General features: G+C 53.6%; 2 protein-coding genes across 4 annotated transcripts; both read left to right on the top strand.

Annotated features, from left to right (window-relative positions):
* The first annotated feature begins 2,419 nt into the window (after window positions 1-2,419).
* Window positions 2,420-7,409, top strand: LOC127604909 (protein FAM171A2). The gene is made up of 8 exons (XM_052072301.1): window positions 2,420-2,694; window positions 3,465-3,692; window positions 3,775-3,867; window positions 3,939-4,097; window positions 4,252-4,431; window positions 4,509-4,622; window positions 4,701-4,827; window positions 4,906-7,409. Exons 1-8 carry the CDS (start codon window positions 2,610-2,612, stop codon window positions 6,344-6,346), a joined length of 2,427 nt encoding a protein of 808 aa, XP_051928261.1. The 5' UTR covers window positions 2,420-2,609; the 3' UTR covers window positions 6,347-7,409.
* A 302-nt stretch (window positions 7,410-7,711) lies between these two features.
* On the top strand, window positions 7,712-12,232 carry grnb (granulin b). 3 transcript variants are annotated; one of them, XM_052072293.1, is made up of 13 exons: window positions 7,712-7,862; window positions 8,062-8,135; window positions 8,400-8,543; window positions 8,951-9,061; window positions 9,135-9,285; window positions 9,366-9,487; window positions 9,557-9,677; window positions 9,827-9,918; window positions 10,458-10,670; window positions 10,742-10,975; window positions 11,118-11,351; window positions 11,424-11,648; window positions 11,924-12,232. In XM_052072293.1, exons 2-13 carry the CDS (start codon window positions 8,133-8,135, stop codon window positions 12,113-12,115), a joined length of 1,842 nt encoding a protein of 613 aa, XP_051928253.1. In that variant the 5' UTR covers window positions 7,712-7,862; window positions 8,062-8,132; the 3' UTR covers window positions 12,116-12,232. The 3 variants fall into 3 exon arrangements, with proteins under 3 accessions (XP_051928253.1, XP_051928254.1, XP_051928255.1); XM_052072294.1 differs by lacking the exon at window positions 8,951-9,061; XM_052072295.1 differs by lacking the exon at window positions 11,118-11,351.
* The last annotated feature ends 57 nt before the right edge of the window (window positions 12,233-12,289 follow it).

Below are 12,289 nucleotides of genomic sequence, written 5' to 3'. Positions count from 1 at the left end.
GCGTGTGTGTTGTGAGTGTGCATTTAGTTGTGTGTGTGTGTGTGTGCATGCTGGGCCTTGTTTTGTTAGCTCTGGGTGTGTGAATGTGCATATGTGGGTAATGTGGATGTTGTATGCTTTGTGTGTGTGTGTGTGTGCATGCGTGCTGGGCCTTGTTTTGCAAGATGTCGGGGTATGTGGGCACGTATGTTTCAGTGTGCATGTTTTCTGTGCATGTAACGGATTTGCATGTGTGGGTGCGCGTTTTGTTTGTGTGCAAGTGTATGTGTGTGTGTGTGTGTGTGTGTGAGAACATGACCTCACGTGTGGTTTGTTTTGGTATGATTGTGTCTTGTTTGTTTGCATGTTTGCATATGCATGCCTAGTGTATATTTGTGTGTGTGTGTGTGTGTGTGTGTATTGGCCGACGTCCCGCGAACCGTGTTTGCCGTGTTGGCCAACGACGTCAAGAAACCTGGCGCCACTCGAAGTTGCGATTCTTTTCCAAGACGTAAACAAATGCTGCATTGGGACTCATTCACTCATTCCCGAATCGCGAAATACTATATAAGATAAGATAAGATAAGATATCCTTTATTCGTCCCACACTGGGGAAATATACAATATCGGGATGATTATACAGTGGACTTCATAGTTGACACTCGAGCTGAAAACATTAATCGAATACCACCCACTACCATTTGGGGATTTTTTTTTTTTATCGTGCTATCATGTGACGATGAGAAGTTCAGATAATGGTTGAATGGATGAGCTATAAAGTTGACCCCTCGAGCTGAAACGAAGCGCTTAGTTAGCCTCTAATTACTTTGGAGGGATTCGCTGCGAAAAAGCGAATTCATTATGGAGTACACAAAAAATCTTGATGACAGGCGATATCCAGTGGGATGGCTGGGTGGGGGCGCGGGGACGGAGGGAAATAAATCGGTGTACGTTGGGGGAGGGTGGCCGGAGATGAGCGCTCAGCCTCGAGAAGATGAACTATTGATTTTGTGCCGCAGCGGCGTGAGGAAAACTTGTTAGCGCTTGTGCGATTATTTGGAGATTACATTTGTCACAGGCAGATGACAGCCCGTCTATCCACCACCCCCTCCCCCTCCCCCCCTTCCACGATAAGATCTATCATCGTTTACACAATGAAGACCGGCGACACGCACGCCTGTCGGGGGGCGGGGGGGGCGTATGAGAAATGAGCATCCGGTTCCTAACCAGGCAGACAAATCATCACGCTGCCGACTCGCAGCTCTTCCCGCACCCGCGATCCATACTTGCAACGGACCGTTGGACAAAAACTGTCCTCTCACTGGACTGAGAAGATAAACACTTTCTTCTCATTGACCGCTCTCATGTTTAACTGCTTAAATGATCGCTCGTCATCGGCTGCTTGGGCCCAAGTGGCTCTCACTTTGACGCAGGCCGTACACGTCGCCTGTTTACGTATTGATCAAGTATTGATTCCAATATGACGTAGATATGTATGTGTTTGTGTGTGTGTGTGTGTGTGTGATGTGAGGGAGCAGACAGCGGCGTGTGCGAAGGTGAAACCACAAGTGACGGTCAAACAGCGGTCGCCTTTTAATGACTGCTAAAAATAAAAGGCAGCCAGCAGGCGCGCGCGCGGCGCCGGGATACAAAACGCATGATCTCAAACGTGAACCCGTCAACACACCAACAAAGAACGGAGCACACGTGTGTTCTTTCTCGCAGATATCAGCTGAAATGTGAAGCGAACATATTGATGGTAAAATGGTACACAAGCCCATATTTGAAAAATTAGCCTGGGAACGCTAATATGGGGTGAACAAAGCAAAACTGGAGAAGCTAGCATGTAAAGCTAACCGATCACCAAAATATGTACAATCAATCAAATGTATACCTATTTAGGAAGTGATTCAGTAAGAAAGTGATTCAGTAATTGAGTAAGAAAATAGGTAAGAAAAACGTTATCAAGTTAACTTCATTAGAAAGACGGACTTCGTTGAAGAGGCCCAGAGTGTGTCCTGGAAAGGGCAGCGGTCATGTTCTGTTGTTCTTTTCTGTCCTCTGGTGTTATTTAGGTGTCATTACAACCAAAATGTCCAATCTTCTTTTTAATTTGGAAAATTATTCATCAAATTCATCTCATGAGTTGAAACGCACGCACACAGACACAAACGCACACACGAACACACACAGAGACATAGACACACATTCAGACACACACACACACAGTGTGTGAGTGCGTTTGTGTGTAGGGTGAAAAGAGAGTCTGTGTGTGTGCGTGTGTCTGTGTTTGTACGTGTTTTGCGCGTATGTGTTGTCAATGTGTCTGACTGTCACGTTTTTGTCGAGTTTGTTTCGTTTGTTTCGTGGGTGCGCGCGTCCACTAGCCGGAGTTCCGATAGTGACCAGAAGAGGGCGCCATGTTGTCGGCCCTCCCCTCATACTGCCGTCCACAAACAAGAGGCGCGTCAATGTGTGTGTGTGCGCGCGCGCGCACTGCAGCATCACGTCGCGGCCCAGACGCGAACCAGCACTTCCTTACAGGCTCCGGGACCGAGACCAGGATCGGGACCCAGTGGGACCGAAGCGGCAACCACTCAGTCCGTCCGTCATGACATGTAGCTGCGGCGATGGCGGCCGTGCGCGTGTTTCGTGTGCTCGTCTTGGCGTGCGTGTGCGCGCTGTGGGAGGCCAAGTCCGTGCACGAGCATTTTGGTAAGCTCTCGCCTCGCGCGCTTCATGCCATGGGAGTGGTCGCAGGCAGCAGCGAGGCTTCGGGTTATCTTTTGTTCATCATTCTCATTTTCAGCTTCATCGACGTCATGCGAGCGAGCTTGACGTGCACGTGCAGCGACCGTCACGTGCGCGCGCGCGCGTGGGAATCATTGTGTGCTTTTAATATGATCATCTCCGTCATCTTCATCGGTCGTCTGTTCGATTATTTTTTTGTGAGGCCATGACGTCATTATGTTGCTGGGTTGCCTTCTGACGTGCCCGCGCACCGATGCACAAAGACCAAAATAGGAGAGAGGCTAAAATGGCGGTGGATGTGTTTCGTGACATCATAACGATAATATCCTAACAGTCACACGCACACACATGTATCATAAACACAACACACAAGGAACAAAACAACATATGCACCCACGATACGCATCCAGAACATGCACACACACAGATGACACAAACATGCAATACTAAGAACACACACACACACACACACACACGACACACAAAGATGACACAGGTGACACCCGCACACGCAAATACACTCACGCTACATCCAAAGGGAAAACATAAGCGCTCAAATGCATGATGCAAACATGATGAAGCTACCAGAAAGCTAGCTAGGGCTAGCGGACATAACGAGGATGACATGTTGGTGCTAACATCTCAAACCTCACATGAAGCTCATGAGCATGTTGAAGAGCACCATTTCTTTCCATGCTAACATGATGTCACCCGTCCTGTGCATTGCACCGCAGAGGTCCAAATCAAAGTCCAGGTGTTCGACAACAGTGACCTGACTCCGCTAGCCGACGCCCTGGTGGAGGTCCACGGCAACCAGAGTGTATTGGCAACGGCTCGTGCTGGCGCAGACGGCGCGGTGACGGTGGACTTTGAGTACCGTGCTGCTAGCTGGGTCATCATTAGCGCTGCCAAAGCAAACTACGTCACCAACTCGGTGCCGTGGTTCTCGGGCCGCCCGCCCCGTAAGACCAGCCCGCTCTCTCGCGCTTTTGGTCACGCCCGGCATGCGTTTATGCTTGTCTTCTTGTCCTCTTTCTCTGTCAGTGTACGCCTCAGTAAGTTTGTACCTTCTGGTTCATCGACCCGGTACGCTGATTCTGTATGATGACGTCCTTCTCGTTCTGTCCGGCTCACCAGGTAATAAAGAAGAAAAAAAAAAGAAATAAATCACTTGCCTTGGTTACCGAGTGCACTTTGCGACGTGGCAGGTGGCGGCGAGCATCCCGTGGTGCAATTTCCCCGGAAGTCGTTGCAACTTCCACCCGACTCCAACGGGACGGCGCTGGCGGCCTCGCTGACCGCCGCCAGGACTCAGGACGAGATGGGCGGCTTCCCCTTCTTGCTGGGCCGCGAGACCAACGGCTCAGGTCCGAGAACGACGCCCCCCCCCTAATCTTTGTCTTCAATTCAAAAGCTGTGCTGATCTCAAATTCAAAGCGATGCAATGCCGCCACCTACTGGTTGGGTCATACCAAAATTGTCAGTAAACGCTGGGGGGTGGGCCTGTGTTTTGGTGTTCAGGCGCAGACGCGGGTTGGACTAACTTGATGCCGTTGGCACTCGTCGGCGTGGAGCTTTCGGACAAAGACGGCAGCCCCGTCCCTGTTTCGGACTCCATCCGCATTTCCGTGCCGCTTCCGTCCGACACGCGCAATAGGATGGCCACCAGCGTGCCCACGTGGATGTATCAGCAGCACACGGGTGAGCGACGTCTGCCTCAAATCAAATACACGTTTTGCGCTGGTATCACATACGCAAAAATTCTGTGTGCGGCGCAGGGCTGTGGGTGCGCAACGGTACGGGCTACATCCAGAAGGAAGGCTCGCACTTTGTGTGGAAGGCGGTGCTCTCTCAAACGGGCTACTGGGTGGCCGCTTTCCCCGCCTCCTCAGGTAAGCCGTCGCGTGCCCTCGGAGAAAAGTCCACACTTGGAAAGGGTTTTCGGTCTCTGACTTTTGTTGCGGTTGCAGGACTGGTCCCGAGCCACCCGGGCCTGAGGGACATCACCGCCTACCACACCCTGTTCCTGCTGGCCATCCTGGGCTCTTTGGCTCTGCTGGTTCTCATCCTGCTCTGCGTCCTGCTCTACTACTGCAGGTGCGGCCCATTCGGAGCCGAGCGGGAATTTGAGTTGACCCAAATCCAAACGTGTCGTCGGCGTGTGCTCGCTTGCAGGCGGAAGTGTTTGAAACCTCGCCGGCAGCTCGGGAAGCCGCTCCCCTCCAACGGCAACGGCGCCAAGCGGGACCAAGGCACGTCCACGTCGCGCCTCAATCTAATATGCGGCGGTCACGCCGAGTCGGGTCCGTCCGACGATAAGTCGGACCCGTCGCCCTCGCGGGACTACCGCGGCTCTCGCGAGGACCTATCCAAGCACGTGGCCGCTCACAAGCTGCGACATTCCACGGGCAAAACCACTTGCGGTTCTCAGCGCGGCGAATGCTTCGCCATGAAGGCCACCCGAGCCACCGACACCAACAACCTGGACAACCCGCTGCTGCACGAAGACTACGAGCAGGGCTACGGTCCCATCGAGGGCGGCAAGTCCGACTATCACCGGCATCACAGCGCCAACGACAATCGCGGCTACTCGTCCGACCCGCCGTCGCCGCCGCGTTTCCAAGGCTACGTGCCGAGCCAGCCCGACAAACCTCCGGAATATTCGGCGGCGGCGGCCGACAGCCTGGCCCGGCCCACCTCGCTCAACACCCAGCCGGGCCAGATCATCTTCTGCAGCTCCATCGATCAGATGAAGGAGAACATGTACCGCAGCATGGTGCCCACCCTGGTCATCCCCGCCCACTACATGCGCCTGCCCTCCGAGTTTGCCGGCAAGGACGGCAAAGAGCCGAAGGAAGGCAACAAAGATGGCGTCCAGATGGGAGGAGCCCAGCAACAGCAGCAGCAGCAGCAGCAACAACGGCAGCAGTGCGGCCCCGCCGGCGACCAGTCGGAGGACCCCGGCTGGACGCCCGACTCGTCCGGGGGAGCCGTCACATTCCCGGTGCTGTTCAACGACTCCACCATGGCCCAGATGAACGGCGAACTGCAAGCCCTGACGGAAAAGAAGCTTTTGGAGCTGGGCGTCAAGCAGCACCCGCGGGCCTGGTTCATCTCCTTGGACGGCCGCGCCAACGCCCACGTGCGCCACTCCTACATCGATGCCGGCAACGACCTGAGCGGCGGCGGATTTGGCGGCGGGGCCGGAAGCTCCGCCAGAGACGCCAACCTGGTACCGCCCCTGGAGGCTCACGAGCGCAAGAACGCCAGCGGGCTCAAGGCGAAAGACGAACGCTGGGAGACGGGACGCAAGGCGCGCGGCGGGGCGGGGAAAAGCTACTCCAAGCTGGCCTACCCCGACCGCGGCGACCCCGGCGGCGATGGCGGCGGCGGTGGCGAGGGCCGCCCCGTTTCCCCCGAGGAGAATTCCCTGACGCCGCTTCTGGACCAGGGGCCGTCCGGTCGCGCGTCCGCCGTTCCTCGCAAAGGCCGCGAGAACCGCCACGACTCCATGACCAGTCCCGATGATGACACCGAGGACAAAGAGGAGAACCGCAAGAGTCCCTGGCAGAAGATCGAGGACAGGCCCCTCATGGTCTTCCATCCCAGGAAGTGAAAAACCTGCAGCCGGCGTTCACGCCATGGAAAGCCCTTTTCGGCATTTTCTCCCTTCATTCTTATTCTCCGGCACTCGGCGAACCGTTTTGTCTGACCACTGATCCTTTTCCACTACTCTATGGCACAATCGGAGAACAACTACGGCGCGCTAGGAGAACGACGAGGACCCTGTTTATTTTTTTCCCCCACCTCGACGACTGGGTGGCACACAAATGTCACGGAGTAGTGGAAAAAAACTTTGTAAACATGATCTACTAGTCTGTGAAATTGTCTGAGTAATAAGGGCAAAGTGTCGCGCACAAGTCGAATATGGAAGGGATGCTCAATCGACTTTCCATAATTGCCGTCACAACAAGCACAAGCATGCAGGTTCCTGATTGGTTGTCAGGTTTGTGCCAAGGGGGGGAGTACACTGAGCCCCGTCACTTGCTAGCGCAGCGACCACGCCAACCGGGTCACGCCGGCCACCCACAGAGGATGAAGCAGCCATTTTTCCAAGCACTTGTGATCTCTGTGTGGTTAGAGTGCCTCGTCGTGCCACCCCTTTCCTCACCAGGCACCAGCGACTCAGTTGTGAGTGTTCGATTAGGCCTCTTAATTATTCGATAGGTCACTACAGCCGTCTCCTCCTCCAAGTGCCTTGTTCTTTGGCGTGGAGGTTTCTACTCTAGCGTCTCGCGCCACCTGACGGACAGTCGGCGCCGCCAACCACGCATTCGACCCCCCCTCCCGCGCGGAGCGTCCGCTGCCAATCTTGCATTTGACTTTCACGTGCATGTTTCCATTGCAAAGGTCACAATGTGGACTTCCGGTCGTCAAAGTTTACATGAACGTCTTTTTCTTCTTTCAAATCCCAACTTTTTGCTTGTATCCTATTGCTGACATTCAAGTGCTGTTTTGTGTTTGTGTTGATACCTTTTTGATCAGCCACAATGACCACTGCACTTGTTTACTTTTACTTCTTCTTGTGGTTGTGAAAATGAGGAGGCACAAAGGGCCTCCATCACGTGACAAGTGTAACCTTTGTGTACAAAGTAGAAATAAATGTGTTCCCTAACTCACTCACTTGCCGGTGTATACCTTATTGTAAGAGGACACAGCACAAAGAAGAACGGCAAATGAAACGCGCGTGATGTACACACACTTTTGATGACTCCGTCAGGGAAGCACAGTATTTATTGAGCAATACACTCAATAATACGCTTCAATAAACAAATATGTGAATTTTTTTGATTTTGCTCATGTAAAACAAGATCGGACCATCACTAGTTCAACACTTCAAAGCTTTTAGCTATGAAAAAAAATAAATTATTAACGTAATAGAAAATAGGTGCAGAAATTATTTTGTTCTTGTGTCTCGTGTCTCTTTAAGAAGCGAAGAGGATGGGTCACGTGCCCCCGAGTCATGTGACCCTGGTTGAGTTTGCGCAAACATCTTTAAACAACGTCAGTCATTCGCCCGCTGCCTCTTTTCTCCGCGCCGTCGCGTCCTGTTGACCTGCTTCGACACCGATGTGAGCAACGAGCCGGTTCTAAAGAAATTAACTCATTCAAACGCTGCGTTTGGTTGCTAGCTCGGCCGTTAGCCACCTAGCTTTCTAGCTTAACCTGCACTGTTCGCTCCCACTTGTTCAAGGGACGGCGGGAATCAACGTACACAATGCCCCATATAACGGCATAATGTTGTATTTGTCTGTTTTTTATTGGAACTAGTCGCCAAGCACACATGAGCGTGGGGGACTGTTAGCATCACTGACGTCATCAGCTGCCGCCTCTGTCACACTATGGTAAGTCGACGGCCTGTGATGTCATCAACATGCAACTGACATCAACAACGAGTGTCACTAAGGTAGTCCAACTTGTTCAATAAAGGTTAAAAAATATATATATATTCTAATATTAAAGAAATCGATGATAACATTGACTAATGCTGACATTGGGACAAAAATGGCTTAGAGCCTGGACTGGTCACTGGGCAAAAGTATGTAAACAATCGACTGTTTGCCATTTGAAGTTCGGCCAGGAGAGTGAATGTGATTTCCTTGGCGCAGGCGCTGGTGTGGTGGTCCCTGTTGGCGTCCGGTCTGCTTGGCACCAGCGTGTCACTGGTGTGTCCCGATGGTGGCACCTGCCAGGAGGGAAGCACGTGCTGCACGGACGTGGCGGGACGCTATGGCTGCTGCCCTCTGCCTCGCGTAAGTCCTGACATGCCTCTGCGAACCTGACTGAGATGCGCGTGCGGCGCCGCAGGTCATATGCTATTCAAACGGCATCCATTGTTGTCCGGAAGGAACGGCCATTTGACGTGCAAGTGCTGGGAAATGACCGTGACATGCTAAAATATATCATGGAAATGTCACGGACAAGCTAGGGAAACGAGCATGGATGTGAGACTTCAAACAAGCGCGCCGTGAGCAGCATAACTTCCAAACCAAGCTGTTGTTCATGATGCTCCATGTCTTTCACTGGAGCTTCCCTCGCATATTGTGGCACAACGTGGTACGACATGAAAGGCGTACGTAACTTTGGACTTTGGACTTAGTGGTCCATTGTTAAAAATAGAGAAAATAGGAATTTGCGTGTGTGTGTGTGTTTTGAGCAGAGTGTGCGAGCGTTGGCTGTGTTGTGCCCGGACCAGCACTCGGAATGTCCGGGCGCCACCACGTGCTGCCAGCTTCCTGACGGCTCGTGGGGGTGCTGCCCGTTGGCGAAGGTGACGCACAAGTAGTAGCAGTCACTCGTGCAGTTAGCTTAGCTTGCAGCTGACTTTTGGCCGCCTCCCGCAGGCGGTGTGCTGCGACGACAAGCGTCACTGTTGTCCCGAGGGAACCGCCTGCGATCTCACCCGCTCCAGATGCGTTTCGGCTGGCAGAGACTGGCGGGGTTGGCATCCTTTGATGAGCAAACTTCCTGCGAGGCCTCGTGTCAGTGCTCCAGGTAAGGCGTGCGCTAAATTGATGGGACTTTTGAAAGCGATGGATGAACACCGAGGCGACCCCTCCCGCTAACACCCGCAGCCGCCAGCAAACCGGTCGAGGTGTCGTCAGTGACGTGTCCCGGCGGGACAAGCAGCTGCCCCGACACCTTCACCTGCTGCCTGCAGGCTGGCGGAGACTACGGCTGCTGCCCCTACCAGGATGTACGTGGTCTCGCGGGCGCCACGGGCGTTTCTGAGAAGCAGCCGACGAAACGAGTGTTGTTCTTGCAGGCCGTGTGCTGCGACGACGGCGCCCACTGTTGCCCCAATCACACCGTCTGCGACCTGCAGCAAGGCATCTGCCGGCCGGCCGAGGGGCACGGCCGCCGGCTTCGCAAGCTGCCCGCAGATGGTGAGCTCATGATGACGGCTGTACTGGCAGCAGGATTTCCTCCATTGATCTGCAACCCATCCATGATCACTTTCCATCATCCAGTAATTGATCACAACCCTCATTTAGCTGTATTCTTCTGTGTGTGTGTGTGTGTGTGTGTGCGCTAGTGGTTTGTCCCAACAAAACATGGACGTGTCCAGATGAGACCACATGTTGCCAAACAAGCTCGGGGGAGTACGGCTGCTGCCCAATGCCCGATGTAAGACCCTTGTGGAAACATTTGCTTTTCAAACACGCAGACTGAATATTGCTCCCGTGAATAATTAAAATATATTCAATATGTTGCATGAATGTAGTGTTTTCCACCCCTTGAAATGAGTTAATAATATGTACTGTATTCCATTTTATTATCACATTGTTACATTGAATGTATTTGTTAGCAGTACAATGCGTATTAGTTAATGTATACAGTTACATTTTTTTCGAATGACTGCATGAATTATAATGTAATGAGTTTTTTAATGAAAAAAAGATTAAATTATAAATTACTGTAATTAACTATTTCTTATACACTAAATTTCATTTGTCTTGTTAAATACTTATATAAGGAACATGTTTATTTAAATAACAAAGAAATTTACATTAACAATATTTTCTTTTTGAAATATTTTTTATTTCTTCTTTTTTTTTTTCTAAATTGCGTGACCACATGTCTTTAAAAAAAAAAAAAAGAGGCCCTTGTGCCCGAAACTTGGCCGAGCCCTGTTTTGCATGTGCACCTGCCGTGTGCTTTGCCAGGCCATGTGCTGCTCGGACGCCCTTCACTGTTGTCCTCACGGCACCATCTGCAACTTAGCCGCCGCCACGTGTGACGACCCCGCCAATGGTGCCGCCTCCGTCCGCGCCATCTCGCCCCCGAACACAAAGTGCAACGAGTCGATGGCGTGTCCCGGAACATCCACATGCTGCCGGGACGTGGCCGGGGACTGGGCCTGCTGCCCCCTCAAGCAGGTAAAGATGCCCCCCAACGCGCCCCACCAGCTGATGTGCTCTCGTCTTGAAATGTTCTGGTCCCTCGCCAGGCCGTGTGCTGCGACGACGGCGCCCACTGCTGCCCTCATGGGAAACGCTGCAACCTGGAGGCGAAGACCTGCGACGATGACTCTGGCGTGGCCCCGCCCCTCCCCTGGCTGGCCAAGACGACCGCCGTGGCGACCGGCGCCAATGCGTGCGACGAACACACCAGCTGCCCCAAAGGCGCCAGCTGCTGCTTCATGAAGAGCGCTGGCAAGTGGGGCTGCTGCCCGCTGCCGCAGGTGACCCAACCAACAAACCTACCAACATGCCACCAAACACACTGCCCGACGTGCCAAACCGCCCATTGTGCCCAACACGTCACAAGACGTCACCCATAACGCTCCCCAACATGTTTGAAAGTGACAGGAAGTGTGCCCCCAGGCTGTGTGCTGCCAGGACGGGTCCCACTGCTGCCCCGCCGGGCACACGTGCGAGCCGCACCGCTCGTCCTGCTCCCGAGGACGCCACGTGGTCCCCTGGCTCGCCAAAACGCCAGCCCTCACACGCCCCCTGGCGGTCACCGACGTCAAGTGCGACGACAAGAGCAGCTGCGCGGCCGGCACCACCTGCTGCAAGTTGCCCACCGGAGAGTGGGGCTGCTGCCCACTCGTCAAGGTACCGTTTCTCGTCATATTGAAAAGACGTAAGTCCGCCCGTACGACGCGCGGTGGGGTTTTGCGCCCGCAGGCCGTGTGCTGCCCGGATCGCGAGCACTGCTGCCCGCAGGGCTACTCGTGCAACATTGAGACGGAAACGTGCGAGAAGCCGGCCGCGGCGCCAGATGCCGCCACCGCCGCCGTCCGGGTGGAGACGATGGTTCCTTGCGACGTGGCGGCGGCGTTCGCTTGCGCCGAGCGCGAGACGTGCTGTCGGAGTTCCGCCTCCGAGTGGGCCTGCTGCCCCTGGCCCCAGGTCTGTCATACAAACGAACAGCACTTTCTTAAAGCACCTTTTGTTTACGCGGTCGGTATATTTATCGCAAAGATATTTTATTAGCCTTTCAATTCTTTTCACTTGGGGCAATTTGACATATGAGGGAAGAAAGTAATGAACGACTTCAACTGATCAGTCGTCTGGTAATCCACTGTAGTTGCGCGACTTTACGGGGGCAGACCTGCCACATCCAATATGGCGGACGTGGCGCGTCGTATTGTGGGTGTGTTCTAATGTCAAATTTGCCTCCGCAGGCGGTTTGCTGCGCAGACATGAAGCACTGTTGCCCCGCCCACTACTCATGCGACCCGAGCGGCGGCTGCGTCCGGACGCCACCCACGTGGGCCGCCTCGTTGCGCGACCCGGACGTCATCTGGCGCGTGCGCCGCACACGCAAGCCCACCTCCTCAATGAGAAGTCTCCGGGCCCAGCAAAAGCAAGTTTAACTGCTTGATTTATTCACACGGTCGCTGCTGGCCAATCAGCTTCTGCTTGTCACCTCAGCAAACAAACGGAAGTGTTTTTCATGAACTATATGTCAATAAAATCAAACGTGTCGTAGACGGTCAGCCTCAACACATTATGCACCCCCCCCCCCCACACACACACACAATTTCAGA

Source organism: Hippocampus zosterae, chromosome 7 (genome assembly GCF_025434085.1).
Source record: "Hippocampus zosterae strain Florida chromosome 7, ASM2543408v3, whole genome shotgun sequence".
In the NCBI taxonomy this organism is placed as follows: Eukaryota; Metazoa; Chordata; class Actinopteri; order Syngnathiformes; family Syngnathidae; genus Hippocampus; species Hippocampus zosterae.
Note: the sequence above shows the minus strand (reverse complement) of the source record. Positions and strands in the feature narration are given on the sequence as shown.

Bases quoted from the DNA above. Each gene is read 5' to 3' on its own strand.
- grnb (XM_052072293.1), top strand. The intron at 10,671-10,741 runs GTAAAGATGCCC...GTCCCTCGCCAG, and splicing joins CCTGCTGCCCCCTCAAGCAG to GCCGTGTGCTGCGACGACGG. The intron at 11,649-11,923 runs GTCTGTCATACA...TTGCCTCCGCAG, and splicing joins CCTGCTGCCCCTGGCCCCAG to GCGGTTTGCTGCGCAGACAT.
- LOC127604909 (XM_052072301.1), top strand. From the start codon at position 2,610: ATGGCGGCCGTGCGCGTGTTTCGTGTGCTCGTCTTGGCGTGCGTGTGC. The intron at 3,868-3,938 runs GTAATAAAGAAG...GCGACGTGGCAG, and splicing joins CGTTCTGTCCGGCTCACCAG to GTGGCGGCGAGCATCCCGTG. The intron at 4,098-4,251 runs GTCCGAGAACGA...TTTGGTGTTCAG, and splicing joins CCGCGAGACCAACGGCTCAG to GCGCAGACGCGGGTTGGACT.